The 22,354-nt window shown below is 41.8% G+C and overlaps 1 protein-coding gene across 1 annotated transcript in view; it reads left to right on the top strand.

The window, feature by feature from the left end:
• TBX5 (T-box transcription factor 5) overlaps positions 1–22,354 on the top strand; it is a 72,066-nt gene that overhangs the window by 323 nt on the left and 49,389 nt on the right. The window contains exons 2-3 of the mRNA XM_069964116.1: positions 3,933–4,052; positions 15,870–16,017. Coding sequence (XP_069820217.1) covers positions 3,933–4,052; positions 15,870–16,017 — 268 coding nt within the window. The remainder of the gene's footprint in view (positions 1–3,932; positions 4,053–15,869; positions 16,018–22,354) is intronic.

Below are 22,354 nucleotides of genomic sequence, written 5' to 3'. Positions count from 1 at the left end.
AGAATTTTTTTAAAAAATAAATAAACAAATAAATAAATAAAAAATACTAAACAATAGTGAGCTGCCAACAGACAAACAGAATGAAAAGATATGGGCAAATCTAGGAGAATAGAAAGTAATAAGCTGTATACTGCTCACTAGCACTGGGATCTTTCTCTGGTGCACTGGATTGAATCCAGCAGATCGGGGGGATCGGCCTGGCAGATCCTCAGGATTTCTTCCTCGTACAATCTCATAGAGACATTTGATTATAGTGGAATATATAGGAATATGATGTGGCGGTGGGTGGTTAATGGAGGCCATTGTGTATCCATGGTGTGTGTGACAAGTGGGTAATGCCAGGCCCTGGACATGCAGCTAAAAAGCAGGGGATGTGTATAACCCAGCAGAAAGCTCCAGGTGATGGATAGCCCAGAGGATCCAGTTTCCTTCTAGCAGGGAAATAAATGGCTTTTACTGCAATTTTCTGCAGAGATAAAATAGCAAAATGGAGTTTATAAAACTGTGCCAGGAAGAGGGGCGACACAGGAATGGGGGGGGGGGGAGGGGCAGGAATAGGGGCGACACAGGAATGGGGGGGGCAGGAATAGGGGCGACAAAGGAATGGGGGGGGGGTAGGAATAGGGGCGACACAGGATGGGGGGCCAGGAATAGGGGCGACACAGGAATGGGGGTTGGGGCAGGAATAGGGGCGACACAGGAATTGGGGGGCCAGGAATAGGGGCGACACAGTAATGGGGGGGCAGTAATAGGGGCGACACAGTAATGGGGGGGCAGTAATAGGGGCGACACAGGAATGGGGGGGCAGTAATAGGGGCGACACAGTAATGGGGGGGCAGGAATAGGGGCGACACAGAATTGGGGGGGGGGGCAGAAATAGGGGCGACACAGCCCCTGTGCAGCCAGCATCGGGCGCCAGTCTATGGGAGGGAGAACAGATCATCCACCAGCATGTATAGTCTAGGCTTCCTGTCCTTACACATTATATAGTATTATATTATACAGGACCGGCGGGGACATAGCCCATGGTCACAATAATCACCAGCACTATTATTATTATTATTATTATTATTATTATGGTTCTGATTATAGCACATTGTAATAGCGACATAACAGAAACGCCATCAATCTCCATGGTTACTGTTAAATACTTATTAGTTACAGTTTTAACAATATCAATAATTACTATTTACTGTTTAAATACAATTACATTGTTACCGTTTATTTATTTATTTGTTTTTTTTAAACTTTTTGTATTTGAGTAGTAATCTGTAATGACCTCCCCTTACATGGGTTGTATCATGCGTGTGAAAACTTATAAAACGTGAAAGCAGTGTTTTCAGTGTACACAACACACGTGTGCAATATGTATATATATATATATATATATATATATATATATATATATATATATATATATATATTTATTTATTTATTTATATATATGTCGCTATATGAATTACTGCCGAAGTTTCTCTTCTCCTCTTCTCCTCTTCTTCTCTTCTCCTCTTCTCTTCTATTTCTCTACATGACTTCCTATGTTGCAAGCTAAAGTTATTTCCAATATGAAATTCAGTTCACAGTAGCACAATACTCTAGAAAACGTTGTAGCTCAATGCACTTTACTATTGATTTGCTAAGTAAACTATATAGAATATAAAGCAAGCATGCAGTTACCACCAGCTAGGAAATATCCCATGTCTGTTTATACTGGTCAGATATTGTGTAGGCAGTGGCAATTTCATCACAGAATGTAATTCTTAGCAGTAATCTCCAGTAGTAGCAAACCCATTCATTACACCCATTATAGTCTATATCAAAATATATTTTTGGCAATATAAAAAAAAACAAAAAAACCTACCTAAAAAATACAATTGAAAGCATTGTTGAACAAAAATAAAGCCTTCCTCTTATCCCAGCTGATACCTGGTCTATGAAGATTTGTTTCTCATACCTGGTTTGGAGCAATATCATTGCCACTTGTAAATTCCAAGGGCATCAATAGGTCAATAACTTTTATAGAATATTTTGTAATATGCGTCTAGGTGTTATTATTAATCAGAAGGTTCATATGAAATGCTATAAAAATTTTGCTGAAAAAAAAAATCCACAAACATGACTTTCATATTCTGTAATGACTATGGAAATAATTCTAGAAATATTTGAGATTATTACAAAATAATGACTGCACCATGGTAAGAAGTTTAATTTCCTGTATGATCTAAGGAAAAAAAACAGTCATGCCACTTTAGAATAGTCCACCCCTACTTCTCTTATTTCTATCATCAATCCTGTGTGCAGGTCCATTAGATCCTTCAATAATTGCTGTTTACTAAACTCTCCTAGCTGCACAGATGGAACAACTCCAGCAATAAATTCAGCACCAGTTTTATCACAGAAAGGGGAATTCTACTGAGAGAAAATGGATTAATAAGGGATCAGGGATTTTTATTTTAAAGACTTAGGCTTCCAATTTCATTCCTTAATAATGAAAAAGAGCTTATATATATTACAAAGTACATATAGAATGTAGATAAATTGGTATAGGTGAATCAGACAGATCAATAATAAATCATAAAATCATGCTTTGTATTCTATTGTGTTAGGATATGGATGCATAAATGCAATGTATGTGCTGTATAGGCGTCAAGCTTATCACTGACTATAGCAAGCACTATGTCTTATAGGGAATATACAGGTTTTTAGGTCACTGACAAATGATCAGGAGCATTAAAGATCATTATGAACAATGGATGGACATGACCATCATTACAATGACTGCCTATATGTTACCATTCACAGCTACAGGTTTACATATGGTGGCAATGGACTTTATAATTAAGTCGCTGGATGATTTTTTTTTAATGTATGATCGATACACTTTAATCAATGATAAATAATAGTGGGCCTTAGGGATAAACTTAGAGGGAGCAATCATGGGTAAGGTATAAAAATGGTACAGAAATGTAGAATAATGTAAATATATGATGCAAAGAGAACTATGAGAATGGCCAACACTGTGTGATTCAGCTCAGTGTGCTACATGTGTTGGCCCCTTCTAATATGTTGGTTGGTTTCGCCTACTCCAATATAAGGAATAGTGGGGGTCATTAATAAATCTGGCACTTTTTACCACTCCACTTAGTCATGCCCCTTTTTCTAGAGCGTTTCCAAAAGTGTCTAGTGAGGTGTAAAGAGTGTCTATAACACATTATAAATTTGGCACATACAATGTACACCATTTAAATTTTTATTTTTTTTTTCTGCACAATCCGATCAAGAATTCTGGTGCATTTTACTTAGTGAATCTCCCCTAATTACTTTATGACTCCACTATTCTCCCCCCAATTATACATAAAAGTTCATTATTCTGCCTGTTGGGTGTAGATAGAGGTCTCAATGAACAGCATGATAGATTTATAATTGATTTATATTGATTTATAATCAGCCCCTTGTTATCTCCCCCATATAATCACTAAAGGAAGGCTTGCCGCAAAGAGCAGTTATGAGAAGAGATGGGGGAGAATATGATGTATAAAGTGTCATTATTAGACCTCTAATAGCAGCGTGCCTGCGCCAAAGTCAGGCCTAGGAAGGACAAATCAGAAATGGAGAGATTTTCAGTTCCATTGATAGGCATCACATATGACTGTGTCAGAAGAAAATCTGTGTAATAGAGACCAGTATGGCTAGAAGTATGGGTAATAAGTATTACGCAGGGAGGACACTAATGAATCTGCCTCTATAGACAGAAGGCTCACCCTACAGAATAAAAGGAATACTGCCTGAAGGGATCAAGTGGAAAGTATGAGTAAAATTATAAATATGTTCCATTTAGGAAGTGAAGGGAGACTGTGCATGTACTTGAGGCTTAAGTTTGATATTTAAAATATTTTCTCCTCTATTCATTCTCCTCTGCTGTCCTCTTCCAGGCGCATGTTTCCAAGCTACAAGGTGAAAGTAACTGGCCTTAATCCAAAAACCAAGTACATCCTTCTCATGGATATCGTGCCAGCTGATGACCACAGATACAAATTCGCAGATAACAAATGGTAAGCTGCTCGCTTTCATCCGTTTAACTAGTTAGCTAGTGAATGCTGTTTTTCTTTTTTTTGGGGGGCCTTTTTGTTGTATGCATGACATGACTGTACATACACAGGAATTTTTATTTTTTTGTAGGCGCCATGCATTAGTAGTTATGTATGTAAGATTTTCGGTATAGTATTTGCTATATGTAAAGTTACTTGAGCTGGTTATTAGGATATGGCGAATGCTGGTGTGTATGTATATGTATAGAAGGCGTATTATGCTGATTAAAGTAACAATAATATTATCAGCAAAATGTCACATTATTGTTTAGGAAATGTCCAATCTACAATATATTTTAACTGAAATATGATTAATGGGGAAAATATATTCCAACGTATTGAAAAGATTGAAACTGGAGCTAGCAAAGTATTGGTCAGGTTAGCTGTCCAGGGCATGGTCTATGTTCTCTTAGGTCCCTTCACACTTGTCCGGTCATCTGGTTCAGTTTCCCTCCAGTGTGGTAGTGAAATGGCAAAAAAAAAAAAATAAAAAAATAAAAAAAAATAATAATAATAATAATTAAAAAAATAAATATATATATATATATATTCTAATGCTGCCATCTTATGCCTGTGAATCATAAATTAAAGTTAGAGTACTGCACAAACATTGTTAAATATTGAAATATTGATAGATTTTAACATAATAATAAAATGTTATAGGTTTGTCACTGTCCACTTGATCTGGCGACCAAGTAAAATCGATTTATTTAGTAATCATAGATAGGTATTAATATTTACAGCTGTTCCCATAACTCATAACAGGGAAGTTGTATAGGTGCTAGTAGTATATCTCGGTATACCTAAGGCAGGCTAAAATATTACTCTAAATATGAGAAAAAAATAATAATCCAATACCTTATGCTTTAGACATATACTCGGTCTATGCGCTGATCACAGTTCCAAGAAAACTATTCTTATGATTTTAACATCTGTAAATATGTTAACTGGCTACTGTCTTTGGATCCTAAGCGATCCTAATGTAACTGCATCTGTACTCGGGAACTATGATGGATAGCTTACTGAGTAATATATGGTAGACAGAATGCTGGGATCTAATGAAGCATCTGAATTCTAACCAAAAGAAGCCATTTGTCACTACTAAGCCCATTGGATAGTCCTACAGTAGCATCTATACTATAGAACTAAACAGCAGTAAGCCATGACCTGTGGGAGTCACTGGAAGGTGCTCAGGCCTGGTGGCACCTTGTGTGATCAACCCAGGCAAATAGTATTATTGTTACTTGTTTTAAAAGGGGTTATCCCGTGAAAATCTTTTTTTTTTTTTTTTTTTCAAATGAACTGGTGTCAGAAAGTTATATAGATTTGTAATTTACTTCTATTAAAAAATCTTCAGTTTTTCTATACTTTTTAGTTGCTGTATGTCATGTAGGAAATGTTTTATTTTCAGTCTGACACACTGCTCTCTGCTGACATCTCTGGCCGAGACAGGAACTGTCCAGAGCAGGAGAGGTTTTCTATAGGGATTAATAGAAAACTGAGATGTCTCGCCAGAGATGTCAGCAGAGAGCACTGTGTCAGACTCAAAATAAAACAACATTTCCTGCAGGACATACAGCAGCTAATAAGTATGGGAAGACTTGAGATTTTTTAATAGAAGTAAATTACAAATCTATATAACTTTCTCGCACCAGTTGATTTGAAAGAAAAAGATTTTCGCTAGACAATCCCTTTAATGTTATTGAAATGTAAAAGGCTGTAAAGGATTTGACTTTGTGATTGTAGAAGAAAGATTCCATGTGACTAACAATGAGGAATTAAAAGCTAGGACACCACTTAGAATTCTAAGACCTATCTATGTCACTTGGCTAATACAATGGGGGAGATTTATCAAACATGGTGTAAAGTGAGACTCTTGCCCCTAGCAACCAATCAGATTCCACCTTTCATTTTCCAAAGAGTCTGTGAGGAATGAAAGGTGGAATCTGATTGGTTGCTAGGGGCAACTGAGCCAGTTTCACTTTACACCATGTTTGACAAATCTCCCCCAATGTTTTGTCTTTATTCCCTAACATGTCATAATATGCCTGGTAGTTTGTATTATAAAAACTTTCCAGTTTGAAACATAAGTTACATAGACCATAGGTGTGTCATGTTAGGATTAGGAGTGTTTCTTCATATATACAACTGAGGAGATAGCAGAAATGTAAATTAAATATCTACACAACATGCTAAAAGGCTGTAAAACACTGTAAAATAACGGCCACCATTTGAATTTAAAATAATGGACGTTGTTTTCAGTCTTCCCAGATTTCCACTGAAGTCAATGGAAACAATGGCCGATGGTACACACTATGTATAAAATAACAGCCGTTGTTTGCAGCGACCGTCAAATGGATGTTTGTGTCATTAATTTATGGCTGTTATTGAGCGAACAGTGGCCGTTGTTTTACATTGTTCACAAATAGATTTTTTTTCACTGTCTATTCAATGTACCCAAGTCATTTTACCCACTGTGTTCATATAATAATAGATCCACTTCTTAAATGTTCCATCTATTTAATGTGATTCCCATTCACTGGGCTGGGCAGGATGTTTTACCTTATATAAGGCATCTTCCTCATTAGCTCTTTAGTTTTCTTCTTTACCTTAATGTACTGGTGTCAAAAAGTTATATAGATTGGTAATTTAGTTCTATTAAAAAATGTGAAGTCTACCCATACTTTTTAGCTGCTGTATGTCCTGCAGGAAGTGGTGTATTCTTTTCAGCCTGACACACTGCTCTCTGCTGCCACCTCTGTCCAAGGCAGGAACTGTCTGTCTTGGACAGAGATGGCAGCAGAGAGCACTGTGTCAGACTGGAAAGAATCCACCACTTCCTGTAGTACATGCAGCAGCTGATAAGTACTGGAAGACTTTCTGAAATCAGTCGATTTGAAAGAAAAAGATTTTCGACGGAGTACCACTTTAACTTTACATGTTAACATTAATTACATAGTAAATACGGTTGAAAAAAAGACACATGTCCATTAAGTTCAACCAAGGAGGGGATGGATACAGGGAAGGGGTATATTCAAGGTGGTGATGGATACAGGGAAGGGGGGTATACAGTAGTGGATTATAATAGGGGCGTTCCGGGCGGCACCCGGGGCCCTGAGCTCCTGGGGGGCCCATGACCACCCAAAAAGACTTATACTTTCAATGGTGTACTGTCTCCTGGCTACACTTCCGCCATGATTTGCAAAAAAATCACAGTTTTTTTTATGGCAATTTTGCACCAATCAGGACATCATGACATTATCTATACTGTACTATGAACGCCAGGCTAGTGCCGCCATAGTTACAGTGCGGTAGGGGGCCCAGGCTTGGTAAACAGCCCGGGGGCCTATGGTAAAGTTAATCCGCCCCTGGGGCTATACAAGGAGGGGATGAATGCAGGGTAGGGGGGATATACAAGGAGGGGATGGATGCAGGCAAGGGGGTATACAAGAAGGGAATGGATGCAGGGAAGGGGGATACACAAGCAGGGGATGGGTGCAGGGAAGGGGGATACACAAGGAGGGGATGGGTGCAGGGAAGGGGAATATACAAGGAGGGGATGGATGCAGGTAAGGGGGGTATACCAGGAGGGGATGGATACAGGTAAGGGGGGTATACAAGGAGGGGATGTATACAGGGAAGGGGACAGATGAAGATAGGTTCTATACATATGCATTTATATTATTTCCGTCTAAGAACTTGTCTAGCCCTGTTTTGAAGCCCTCTACTGTTTTTGCTGTGACCAGATCCTGTGGTAGACTGTTCCACAGATTCACAGTTCTCATGGTAAAGAAGGCTTGTCGCCTCCGGAGATTGAACCTTTTTTTCTCCAGGCGGAGGCAGTGCCCTATTATCTTTTGAGGGGGTTTTACCTGGAACATCTTTTCCCCATATTTCTTGTAGGGGCTATTTATATGTTTGAGGGTCTGTCCACACGTACAGACTCGCAGCGTAAATCGTAAATCGTACATACTCGCAGCGGTCTGAACGACTGCTGGGTGTATGTAATTCTGCCGGCCCCTTAACTCCTTCGGCTCCCGCCCTGCTGTGTATGTATATACTTTATCTGTCCTCGCTGCACAGGGTCCCGCTGTCCTGCTCTCCCACCCAGCCAATCAGTGGCTGCGGCTGGGCAACACACTGATTGGCCGGGTGGGAGAGCAGGACGCCCTAAAGCGGGTCTTCCCAGAGAACCTGCTGATATGCCGCAGTAGCTGTGTCCCTCAGTAGTATATTGCAGTTAGTTTCACCCCTCTCCTCCCCCGCATTGTTTGTAAAATCGCTAAATGCTCTTATGCAAATTACTTGCTTAAGAACATTTAGGGCGTTGCTCGGGGCCGGATAGCATCGCCGCGCCCCGCCCAGTTCGCCCCCTCCTGTCCCGTCCACTATGCATATTCATATATTCATAGTGGACTGAATACACGGCAGCTGCGTAGGGAAGCAGTCCCATCGAACTGAATCCCCCGGACCGCTGCCGAAACTCCCGGAGGTCCCTCAGGAGGTATGTATAAGATACTTGAGGAACCTCTGGGAGGATCAGCGGCGGCCCCAGGGGATTCACGCATGCGCGGGAAGCAGCCCGTCTCCGACGAGACTGCTTCCCTGCCCAGCCGCCGTGTATAGAGCCCACTATGCATATATGAATATGCATAGTGGACGGGACGGGAGGGGGCGGGATGGGCGTACGGGCCGATGCTCTCCAGCCCCGAGCTACGCCCTTAATGCTCTTAAGCAAGTAACTTGCATAACAGCATTTAGCGATTTTACAAACAATGTGGGGGCTGAGAGGGGTGAAACTAACTGCAACATACTACTGAGGGACACAGCTACTGCGGCACATCAGCAGGTTCTCTGGGAAGAACCTGCTGATAGTGCCACTTTAAATAAATTAATCATATCTCCCCTTATACATCTCTTCTCCAGACTAAACAAATGACAAAAAAGACTAACAATTTTTTTAATCTCTCCTCATAACTAAGATGCTCTATTCCCCTTATTAGTTTAGTTGCCCGTCTTTGTACCCTTTCCAGCTCTAGAACATCCTTTTTATGAATCGGGTTCCAAAACTGAACAGCATACTCCAGATGAGGCCGCACCGAAGCTTTATAGAGCGGTAATATTATATCCCTGTCCCGAGAGTCCATGCCTGTTTTAATGCATGACAATATCCTGCTGGCTTTAGAAGCAGCTGACTGACATTGTGTGCTGTTCTGTAGTCTATTATCTACAAGTACACCCAGATCCTTCTCCATCAGCGACTCTCCCAGAGTAACTCCCCCCAGGATATATGATGCATGCGGGTTATTAGTACCCAGGTGCATAACTTTACATTTATCCACATTGAACCTCATTTGCCAAGTGGACGATACATGGGTTTCATCAAAATAGTCCTTACCTTTTTCCACAGAAAATTTTGACAATAATTCCATTCTTTACATATTTCCCTTCTACATGATTCTTCACTTGGGGAATGAGGCAGATTTATATTAATTGATTTACTAATGTTGGCAACATTGTTGGAGCCCATATAAATAGACTCTCTAACCATTTAGAACCAATTAATAATGGAGAAGTCAATGAGGCCCCACAGAAGCTTCTCTCTGGCTTCCACATTCTTGCTATGCTATCAGGCTGCCCTTACAATCATTTATCAGCTGTCCTTGTCTGCTTTAAAGGGGTTGTCCAGCGAAAATCTTTTTCATTCAAATAAACTGGTGCCAGAAAGTTACATAGATTTGTATTTTACTTCTATTAAAAAATCTCAAGTTTTCCCATACTTATTAGCTGCTGTACGCCATACAGGAAATGTTTTATTTTCAGTCTGACACAGTGCTCTCTGCTGACATCTCTGGCCGAGACAGGAACTTTGTCTCAGTTTTCCATGTATCCCCATAGAAAACCTCTCCTGCTCTGGACAGTTTCTGAGCACTGTGTCAGACTGAAAATAAAACATTTCCTGTAGGACATACAGCAGCTTATAAGTATGGGAAGACTTGAGGTTTTTTAATAGAATTAAATTACAAATCTATTTAGCTTTCTGACACCAGTTTATTTGAAAGAAAAAGACTTTCACTGGACAACCCCTTTAAGTTGGATGGGACCAGGATACCTTGTGTTACATTGTTTGCATCCCTACATTTTCAGGTATCAAAATTAATTTTTAAGAAATTAAATTCAAACAGCATCTAAGCTGAGTTTAGTTTTGCTTCAAGGGTTAAGCTCTACCTTTAGTATAGTTATCAAGAAATCCCAACTCAACATGTGGAAAGAACAATTTTCAGTTAAAGGGGCACCCAGGCAATTTTGTTTTACAAATCAGAAAGTTTAAGAAATTTATACAGAGATGTTAATTACTTCTGTTTCAAAAATCTTAACATTTTCAGCACTTATCAGCTGCTGCATGATAAGTACTGGAAGACTGGAGATTTTTTAAATAGAAGTAAATGACAAATCTATATAACTTTCTGAAACCAGTTAATTTGAAAGAAAAAGATTTTCGCCAGAGTACTCCTTTAAGGACAGAGGTGGCAGCTGAAAGCACCATGACTGGAAAAAATACATCACTTCATGCAGGGCATGCAGCAGCTGATAAGTACTGAAAGGCTTGAGATTTTTAAATAGAAGTAACTTACAAATCTGTATAACTTTCTCTGGAGTACCCCTTTAACTGAGAAGGGGGTCTTCAAATTTCAGCTTTAAATTAAAGGGACTAGCATTTCGGAATAGTGCATTTTTTTATACACATTTGCACTTTAACCTTTCTGTAATGGGTTCAGGTAAATTTGAAAGAGTAGCCTTCTGCGATATCCCTAATGTCATAAAACCATGGAAACCCAACAGATCTCAAATGAATGGAACTACCAGCATCAGTTGGAATCCATTTAGAAATGGATCCATCATAGTTGTCACAGCTCTGATAGGGACAGAAGCCATGACATGAACTGCTTTATATGAGTTAAAGGCGAAAAATTCTTATTTTTTTAAATCAACTGGTTTTAAGAAAGTTATACAGATTTCCGTATATCCTGAAGGAAGCGGTGTATTCTTTCCAGTCCGACTCAGCGTCTGCTGCCACCTCTGTCCATGTCAGGAACTGTCCAGAGCAGTAGCAAATCCCCATAAGAAAACTTCTCCTGCTCTGGACAGTTCCTGACATGGACAGAGGAGGCAGGAGAGAGCACTGTGTCAGGCTGGAAACAATACACCACTTTCTGCAGGACATAAAGCAGCTGATAAGTACTGGAAGACTAGGGATTTTTAAATAGAAGTAAATTACTAATCTATATAACTTTCTGACACCAGTTAATTTAAAAAAAAAAAAAAGGATTTTTTTTTGCTGGAGATCCCCTTTAATATATATTTGACAGTCACACAGAGGTGGATTTATCTATATCTTCCTATGTTTCACCAGTAAAACAGAATATGAAGCGAAGCAGAAAGCGGAGGCATCACTAATACTATAGTAATATATAAATATATATATATATATATATATATATACACACACACATATACTGTATATTTTTATATATATATATATATATATATATATATATATATATATATATATATATATATATTATAAGATACACTGTTACTTTCAGACTTGTTTCTGTGTATGGGCAAAACTTTCCAATTTTTCCATTATGATCAGAAGAAATATTAAGAGAGGCCACATCAAGAGGCCCGAGTATTTTTTTAAGGCAGCATTTCCGGTTTGGAGCGGCTCTTTGCCATGCACATGTAATAAACATGTATTTATAGCTTTTATTAGACGCTTTAAATCTTCATATTGTTCTGGGTTGAGTTTAGTCGTCATTAATATAGATCCCACATGTTTTATTAGATTAATTACATTTTATTTATAAAAAAACAAGCGGCACCATAAAATGACTAATGATTGCAGACAGTTTGGGGAAGGATGCTACCTACTGACGGGGACGTCGGGCTTTTGGCAAAGGAACGGACTAATCCTACATTAACAGTCCCATTTGGTTGACTGTAACAATGTCTTCTAAGTGCTGGATATGGTTGTGCTACTTGGAAGCCTTTCTGATACTTACCACGGTTTCACTGTATATCACATCTTGTTCTATTTAAGAAGGGGCGTTCCAAACATAAGCCACAGTTTAAATATGTGTTCTTGGCAGAGGAGAAGAGGAACACTCGCAATAGAAGTTGTTGATAGGGAGAAGCTTCTGTTGGTAATTGTTTACCGTAACCAATAAGTTCTGTAATCAATATCACACCCCTCATTCATCTGTGCAGAAAAAGAGTGAGAAAATAGGAAATGACAAGTGCAGACATAAAGAAAGAGGTACGCTGCTACATCAAATAACAATTACAGGATTAGGCTATGTTCACACATAGTATTTCCATCCGTCTTTTGGTCAGTATTTTTTCAACCAAAACCAGGAGTGGAACTGACAGAGCAAAATTATTATAATTATTTATTATGTTTTTACACTTACCATCCCTCCTGGGTCTGTCTCCGTTTGAATTTCCTGCTGCTTATAGGTCCCTGAACCTCCAGTTTGTGTCTTCATTTTTTCTTCACTTCCTGGTTTGGGGTTTCCCATGATGCACTTTGTCTTCTGTGATGTCTTACTGACTCTGTGAAACTGTTAGATGGCTTACATCTTGCTCAGCCAATCAGAGCTGAGCAACCTGAGTCATCTGACAAAGGGAGGCTGGCCTAACAGGGCTTAGGCCCGCCTCCCCCTTGATGATGTCATTGTCACAAAATGGCTTCTACAGAGCAGCCTGGGGTCAACAGTCATTAGGTAAGAATGAGTTTACTTCACTTCCTGGTGGGGATTTTTTTGGGGAAAGGATAGGGAAGGGGGGGGGGCAGATAGGTGATTGAAGCACATTACAAAGTTTTATAACTTTGTTATGTGTTTCAATTACTGGGAAAAAGCTTTTTGCTGGAGTACCCCTTTAAGGCTATGTTTACACTTTGTAAGACACCGTCCGTTCTGTGACTCAGCTGGGTCACGGAACGGCCGGTGTCTGAGAAGATTATCCCAGACGGTACTGCAGTACCGGCCGGATGATCTTTACTGCCACTGAATTTGAAAGCGGGAGCATCCATGCGTGTCCGCATCCGAATTCCCCGCTGCACACAATGGAGAGTGCGGCGGGGAACATAGCTGTGGGAACATAGCCTATGAGAAAAAGTAATGGTGAAAAGGACAGATAATTGTGGAAAAATCACCTGGTGCCACAAAGTTATATAGATTTGTAGTTTACTTCTATTTAAAAAAGTCAAATGCAGGAAGTGGTGTATTCTTTCCAGTCTGACACAGTGCTCTCTGTTCATCCAGTTTTCTCAGTTTTCTCTTGTTCATCCGGAGTGCCCTTTTAAGAAGCAATTGCATTGGTGAACCTTTGTCTGGTGTCCTGCTGATGTAACATGAAAATAATGCCTAAAGAAAACAATCACATTTCCCCACTCATTTACAATATAGAGTTACACCTCAGGTAAAAGACCCAACCTGGAGAAAGTTCAAAAGATCAGTTTGGCAGGTTTGCAAAATTTTGGCCTAAAATTTGCAAACTTCTAAACCGCACCTTAACGTACCACACTAAAACTGCAGGTAATTTGGTGCAGTTCAGCTGTTTGCTCATCAGTACTTGCCTGTCCATGCTCCCCGGTGTCCTCAATGTCTGGTCTCCAGTGTCCCCCACAGCCAAAATCCCTCTCAGCCAATCAATGACTGAGGGACAGAGCCAGAGCCAGTGATTGGTTGGGACACAAGAGTGACAGCCCACTCAGCTATCACTGGCCACGGCGCTGTCCTCTCTCCATTAGTCAGTGATTGGTTCACTTTAAAGCTAAGAGTGACAGCCCGCTCAGCCAATCAGGACAGGTAAGCATTCCATATCTTTTTTTTTTTTTTTTTACTGCCTTGAATAAATTTACAAATGAAGTTTGCAAAAATTAGCTTTATTAATGAAGCCTTCCTTGCAAATTCACCTTCGCTCATCCCTAATGGTAATACATCTTGCCACAGAGCAAAAAGTGTTAGTGCTTTTCTTTGGGAAGATACAGCATATCAGCTTGATGACATAGGGTGGGTTCACATTGAGGAATTCTCGCGGATAAATTCAGCAGAATTCCGTCGCCTGTACGCGCGCATGGCTGTGCGCCTTTTCGCCGGTTCTATAGACACCATTCTATGGGCCGGCTGATTCAGCCGGCCCATAGAATGGTGTCTATGGAGCTGGCGGAAAGTCACGTGGCCGTGCGCTCGTGCAGGTGACGGAATTCTGCTGAATTTATCTGCGAGAATTCCTCAGTGTGAACCCATCCTTAGCCAGCAAATAGTCCAGATCTCAATTTGATTGAAAACTGATCCCAGAGAAGTCTTCACCCTGCTGATCTGTCAACTGTTGGAAAGTTGGAAGCAGCTTGATGTAGAATATAGTTTATCATTACTGAAGTCATGCCTCAAAAGATTCAGAATGTCATAAAACCCTGAGAAGGGGCAACAAGATATTAACTGGGATTGTTTTGTTGAGGATAATATATATATATATATATATATATATATATATATATATATATATAAATATATATATATATATATATATATATAATATTTATGCAGGAACCTAGTGTAAAAGATATATAAATATATATATATATATATATATATATATATAGGAACCTAGTGTATTATATATATATATATATATATATATATATAGTATATTTATGCAGGAACCTAGTGTATTTACGGTATAACAGAAATGTACCCTCGCATAACAGGACTGTGCTTTTTACATGTTGGCGAGTGTGTTTGCTTTGGCCTGTGATGCAGTGTGCACATACTGTAGTGGCTGCACTTTAGCCACTTAGTTCTGGTTAATGTCCTGTTTCTCAAAAGCAATTTTCTTCTACAATCACAGATTTCAGGGAAGGAATGAATATAAAGCGTCTGGGTTGCCAACCAACTGTAAATTCCTACACAGTCCATAAAAATAGTGGACTTTTTCCTTGAAAAAAATATCAGCATCCTTATTTTTTCTTTTTAAGTGAGAGAGAAAAAGAGAGAGAGAGAGAGAGAGAGAGAGAGAGAGAGCGGCACACACAAAATCTTGGGTACAAGTATGGTTTATAATACATGATCGGTATACATTGATACATCAGACAGGACGCGTTTCGGCCCGTTCACAGCCTTTGCCAACTACTGAGATGCATTGATGTATATTGATTGTGTATAATAAAGCATACATGCAATGAAGATTTCATGTGTCGGTCTCTCTCTCATTCACAGTATCCCACAGATAAGTAGTCCACAGCTACTGGTGGGCTTCATTTTTTTAAAGGGGTTATCCAGCGCTACAAAAACATGGCCACTTTCTTCCAGGGATCATTCTTGTCTTCAGTTTGGGTGCAGGTTTTGTACCTTAGTTCCATTGAAGTGAATGGAGCTTAAATGTGAACCACACCTGAGCTGGAGACAAGAGCGGTGCTGTCTGTGGAAGAAAGTGGCCATGTATTTGTAGCGCTGGATAACCCCATTTTAAACCCTCTGAAACACAGAGATGGCACACTCAGGTTACTAAACACAAAAAAGTATCTGGAAACCCATGGATGTCCCATTGCTTGGCTAAGTTGGTGTATTCTTTCCTTGTGTTCCCGTAAGCTGAACTCACAGTCTATAGTAGTTTGTAGGCATATGGTCAATCTATTAACTGCTTGTAAACAGCATAATCCTACAGTAATTCTGTACAATTCAGTGGATTTCTTGGTTTGTGTTCTTGATGTAGGTCAGTTACTGGGAAAGCTGAACCTGCAATGCCCGGGCGTCTGTATGTTCACCCAGATTCTCCAGCCACTGGCGCCCATTGGATGAGGCAGCTCGTGTCATTCCAGAAACTGAAGCTCACAAATAACCATCTAGATCCCTTTGGACATGTAAGTATTCTTTTCCTACTTTTTGAATTGAATCAGAAAATGACCTATTGTTTTATATTGTGTGTTTGTTTGTTTATCTAATTCTTTCTATGATTGTATCAATTACAAATCCTGGAACCTTAGGGTCCATTTACACAGAAAGACTATCTGACAGATTATCTGCCAAAGATTTGAAGCCAAAGCCAGGATCAGACTATAAACAGAGATCAGGTCATAGAGGAAAGCCTGAGATTTCTCCTCTTTTCAAATCCATTCCTGGCTTTGGCTTCAAATCTTTGTCAGATAATCTGTCAGATAGTCTTTCTGTGTAAATGGACCCTTACAGTTCACACTGACCACTAAGCCTCATACTTTCTTTCAGAGACAACACGACTGTTTGCAATTAAGCTCCATTCACTTCAATGGAACTGAGCAGCGAAACCCCGCCCAAGCTGGAGGCAAGAGCGGTGCTGTCTCTGAAAGAAAGTGGCCATGTTTTTGTAGCGCTGGATAATCCCTTTAATAAAAGATAATGGTTACAGCTCCATTTCCCCCCTCTTCATTCTCAGTGACATCTGTACAGGTTACAGAGCTTGCCTAGTATACTCTCCAGTAGAAGTCAATGGTTTATCTCCAGACAACACTTCTCTATCTGTCCTTTTACATGGGCTTGGCCTCATTCACAAGTTCAGTGATTTTTCTGGGCCGCAAAACCTCCCGCTATTTTTTCTCTGTGATCCGTGGAAAATCATCCGTATTTGCATCGGTAACTGCATCAGTTTCCATAAAATGTGAATAGCACTAGTTTGCATAGATTTGATCCATGGTTTTTACTGACGTCACGGATATGACATTCGTGACATCCAGAAAAAAAAATGGATCCCATAGACTTCTATTAGTAATCCGTACTGCAACCACAATCCGCGCTATGACACGTCCTTTTTTTACGGAACGGATTACGGATCAACATTAACACAGACTGTGTGAATAGCCCAATTTAAATCAATGTGTTTTAAGTTGAACCGTGATTATGGATCTGCAATTACGGACAACTTTAGGGGACGTTTGAATAAGCCCTTATTATTGATAATGAGTGTTCATAAGAAAGCTCATTTACCCAAAAATCGGCCTGTGTAAAAGAACCGGTGATCAGCCGTTGAACGGGTAAATGTTCATTGGCTGATAACAATATAATATATTGTTATTGACCTCACATGTCCCTGTCTAAACAGGGGATGTGCGCTTGATAACAATGCATTGAACTGGCTGCACAAACGATCTGTGAAGGCTCCGCAAACGAACACTGATGTCGCTGATCTTCCATGCTAAGGAGTCCAGTGGGCTCTCCTAGTCCTTGTGTTGTATCCACTGGACTCTTTAACCCAAAATGAGCAGACACTTCACTCAATGAGTCACAATTTTTTTCTTGTTTTTTTTTTACACAAACATATATGTAAATCTGCTAAACTCTTCCTGCTCTTTAACATAATGGCGATAGATCCGATAATATTTTTGTGGTGACAGGCTCCCTTTAAGGCCAGTTATTTGTAAACAGCTATATAGAATTATTTGAAATTTTTTGAAAGTTTGGAGGTTCAACATACACCTTAGTTCCCTATTACACGAGATTATCATGTGAAAAAACGTTATATTGTACAAATTAAAACGATAATTGTTTTGAGTGTATGCAGGCAACAATCAAAAAATCATTGATCGCATCTTTTAAGCTGACCATAAATATACAGATTGTTTGTTCTTTAGCTAAGTAAACTGTCGTAGTAATGATTGTAACCGATGGTGCGTTTACACAAAGCGATTATTCTTTGAATTTTCGCGATAACGATTACATTTGAGCGGTAATCAGCTCGTGTAAACACAGCAACCGATCGTTCATCGTGATCTTTCAACATGTTCTCAAATCGCCGTTGGCCGTCCGCTAAAAATTCGCAGATCGCTTCGTCTAAAGAGTCTTTCACAGATTTATACTAATGCGTGAGATGGGCTTAAAACTGCGAAAAGAACAAAAATTTTTTGACATTTTTGGCATAAGGTGGTATAATGATTCATATTAATTATTATTACAGACAAATTCTAATACATTGCTATTACAATTATTCTTTTCTTTGCTTTTAGATAAGTCCATTCAATGTGTCCATACAGCATGCAAATTATTATTTTATGGCTTGCAATATGTTAAACCATTGAAATAAGCCGTCAAATAATGTACAGTACATAGATAGAGATTCTAGTAGTACACAGAGCCTTCCCATTGGCTCAGTGTAATAAGAACTTAAAATGTAACTGTTATTTAATTTAAAATTTTATTTTTTTGCAGAAATTGTACAAGTAATTCTATAATCTATGTAATAGGTTTTATTTGGCAAAAAAAAGCCTCTTCCTGTAGTCAAAAAGCTGTTTTCCTACCTCCCCCAGGCACAGCCATCTACATTACAGAGAACCAAGACGCTTTGCTGAGTCCTATTATAACCTATGTTGGGGGGAGGGGCTGAGGGGGATGAGTGAGCAGAAAGAGGAGACAAGCAGCTGTACAGTTTGCAGACAGTGTGGACAGTTAAAACGCTGGATTCACAGGTCAGAAAGGTTACTGCTAGGCTGGTATCTTGATGGGATAAGATTGCAGGGTGTAGTGTTTAGCAGAACTGCCTTTTCTCCTCTGTGTGCTCACTCACCCCCCTCGGCCCCTCCCCCTTCCATAGAGCATAATGGACAGAGAAATCCTGCCTCTTCTGAAGTGAGGGGGGAGGCAGAAAAACAGCTTTTTGAGTACTGAAGGAAACTCTTTTCCTTAATAAAACCTATTACTGAGTTTCTTAAAATCTCTTGAACTATTGATCCTTATCGATTCCTGAAAAGTGACACTTAAATGACAATTACAATTTAACTGGTATAATAACTATTGGGCACAGAAATGTGCACAGAAATGTAAGCACTGCATCCCGGCCCGGATATTTCACTGGCTTAGAATCTTCTATATGTTGCAGGTGACATTAGCGGCTATAGTAAAGCCTCCGACAAGGAACTTACCACAATTGACCACAATTTTCATTGTTGGTTTGTGTTAAGAGTATCGGAAGTTCATAGTAAACGGTGAAGTTTATTGTTAGCAGATTAAAAACGGTAATCGGTAGAATAATATGTTATAATAAAATGGAAGTCTTTCTTTAAAAGTCTATTAGTTAAACATTCCTTTAAACCACACAATTGTGACATGCTGTGTAGGGAGATGAAAGGGCCATAACGTGGATGAGGTGTGAGGGCTGGCTATTCGTTGCCCGATTATATTCTGTTAGTGAAATCATACAGGTTACCATAGGAACAGACTGGGAACGCTGCCAAACGGAATCTCTGATATTGCAACAAAATTCATAGCCATTCCACAGTTTTTCACTACACCAGGGATGGGGAACCTTCGGCCCTCCAGCTGTTGCAAAACTACAATTCCCATCATGCCTGGACAGCCTTGTCCTGCAGGAAGTGGTGTATTCTTTCCAGTCTGACACAGTGCTCTCTGCTGCCATCTCTGTCTGTGACAGGAACTGACCAGACCAGTAGTAAATCCCCAAAGAAAACCTCTCCTGCTCTGGACAGTTCCTGACACGGACAGAGGTGGCAGCAGAGAGCACTGTGTCAGACTGGAAAGAATACACCACTTGTGTCATGGCCGCGGCGGCGTCCCGTGCTCCGGGACGCCGCCGCAACCGCCATCCAGCTCAGGCAGCCACCGGGGTCCTGGTGCAGGGACCCGGCGCTGCTGTCTGTTCGGCCCCGGGGGGCGCCTCACCTCGTCCCGCTCCTCCTTCCGTCTGTGCCGGCCGGCGCGCGCGTCCCCGCCTCCTAGGGCGCGCGCGCGCCGGCTGTCTCAGATTTAAAGGGCCAGTCCGCCCCTAATTGGTAGTTGCACACAATCACTCCCTATAAATCCCAGCATGCCCTGTCCCCTGTGTTGGAGCCTCTACATGCTTCCCATAGCGTTTGGCCCAGCTCCCTGTTGTTCCTGATACCTGTCCGCTACCTGGTCCCTAGTCCTTGTTCCTGATTCCTGTCCGCTACCCAGTCCCTACTCCTAGTCCCTGGTTCCTGCTTCCCGTCTCTCTGCTGTTCCTGTGTTCAGCCTGTCACCTGCGGTACGCTTACACGCCACTGTCAGTACCTGCTCCTGTCACGCCTCGCCTGCCGTCACCAGCAACCAAGCCAGGGGTAGCGACCTGGGGGTCGCCTGCCGCAGCAAGTCCATCCCGCCTTGCGGCGGGCTCTGGTGAAAACCAGCGGCCCCTTAGACTCCGCTCCCTGGTGAGGTTTGTGCCATCGCTGGTGCCGGTCCAGTGGATCCACTACTCCGGGCGTTACAGTAGGCTCCAACCATGGATCCCGGCGAGGTGCCTGATCTCCGTGACGTCGCCAGAGTGGTCGCTCAACAGGCTCAACAGATCCAGCAGCAGTCGCAGCAAATCCAGCAATTGACTGCCGCCCTACAGCAGCATACTACAGGCCAGCGCCCACCACCACCTGCAACCACTTCGGGACTCCGATTGGCCCTCCCGAATAAATATGGAGGTGATCCCAAGTTGTGCAGGGGATTCCTGACTCAATGCACAATGCATATTGAACTGCTAAGTAGTCAGTTTCCCACCGAGCGCTCTAAAGTGGCCTTTATCATCAGCCTATTGGAGGGTAGAGCTCTGGCCTGGGCCACGCCACTGTGGGACCGTGATGATCCTGTTGCTGCCAATCTCCGGGGCTTCCTGGCCGAGTTTCGCTCCGTCTTTGAGGAACCTGCCCGTGCCACCTCAGCCGAGACTGCTCTTCTCAACCTCTCACAAGGGAGCTCCTCTGTCGGTGACTACGCCATCCAGTTCCGCACCCTGGCAGCTGAATTGGACTGGAATGAGGCCGCCCTAATAGCCACCTTCAAGAAGGGTCTCTCCAGCCGAGTGAAAGACGTACTCTCCGCCCGCGATCTTCCTCCTTCTCTAAACGATCTTATCCTACTGGCTACCAGAGTCGACAACCGGTTTTCCGAGAGAGAGGAGGAGGTTCGGCAGGAACGACGACTGAGCCTGCCCCTTCGCCTTCCTCGGCTGGCACCGGTGTTCCAGAGTCCCGTTGCTCCCATACTCCAGTCGCCTCCAGAAGTCCCTATGCAGGTGGAACGAGCTCGCCTGATGACTGATGAGAGAGCCCGCCGCATGGAGCTGAATCTCTGTCTCTATTGCGGTGGTGCAGATCATTACTGGCAGAGATGTCCCCAACGTCCTCAGCGTCCGGGAAACGCTCGCACCTAGGTCCGGTGGGAGAGGCCTCCCTAGGTGTGAATGCCACCTCTCCAAGGTTGACTATACCCGTCTCCATCCAGACACCTACAGGGCAAGTTTTCCAGACTTCTGCCCTCATCGACTCTGGCTCTGCTGGCAGTTTCATCTCTGCTTCTTTGGTCCAAAGATGGCGGCTACCCGTGATCCAGCTAGCCCAACCCCGGTCTATCTCTTCGGTTACGGGGGAGATTCTTACCGAAACTGTGCACTGCCAGACGGCACCCCTAGCCCTCCGGGTGGGCGCCTTACGTCAGGAGAGGATCTCCTTCTATGTCTTGATCCATTCCTCCTCTAACATCCTGCTGGGCCTTCCTTGGCTGCAATTTCATGCCCCTAAGCTGGACTGGAGAACTGGGGAGGTTCTCAGCTGGGGCCAGGACTGTCATAACCGGTGTCTGAGATCTCCTCAACCCAAGTGCTCTACGAGGTCTCCTGCTAATGACAAGCCTCTAGCCGGTCTACCAGAGGACTACCAAGATTTCGGTGATGTTTTCTCGGCCAAGGAGGCGGACTCTCTACCACCTCATCGGGTCTATGATTGCCCTATAGACCTTCTTCCCGGGGCATCTCCTCCACGTGGTCGGGTATACCCTCTCTCTGTGCCCGAGACTGAAGCCATGTCCTCCTACATCCGGGAGCACTTACAAAAGGGCTTCATTCGTAAATCCACGTCTCCCGCTGGCGCAGGATTCTTCTTTGTCCAGAAGAAGGACGGTTCCCTTCGCCCATGCATAGACTACCGGGGCTTGAATAAGGTGACTGTTAAGAACCGCTATCCTCTTCCACTTATTCCTGAACTATTCGACCGTCTTCGTGGAGCTAAGATCTTCTCCAAGCTGGATCTCAGGGGAGCGTATAACTTGATCCGTATTCGTAAAGGAGACGAATGGAAGACCGCTTTCAACACCAGAGATGGGCACTACGAATACCTGGTCATGCCATTCGGCCTATGTAATGCTCCAGCGGTCTTCCAGGAATTCGTGAACGACATCTTCCGAGACCTCCTCTATGTCTGCGTCATTGTC

This window comes from Dendropsophus ebraccatus, chromosome 3 (assembly GCF_027789765.1).
Source record: "Dendropsophus ebraccatus isolate aDenEbr1 chromosome 3, aDenEbr1.pat, whole genome shotgun sequence".
Classification (NCBI taxonomy): domain Eukaryota; kingdom Metazoa; phylum Chordata; class Amphibia; order Anura; family Hylidae; genus Dendropsophus; species Dendropsophus ebraccatus.
The sequence above is the reverse complement of the archived record's forward strand: the minus strand, read 5'-3'. Positions and strand labels throughout refer to the sequence as shown.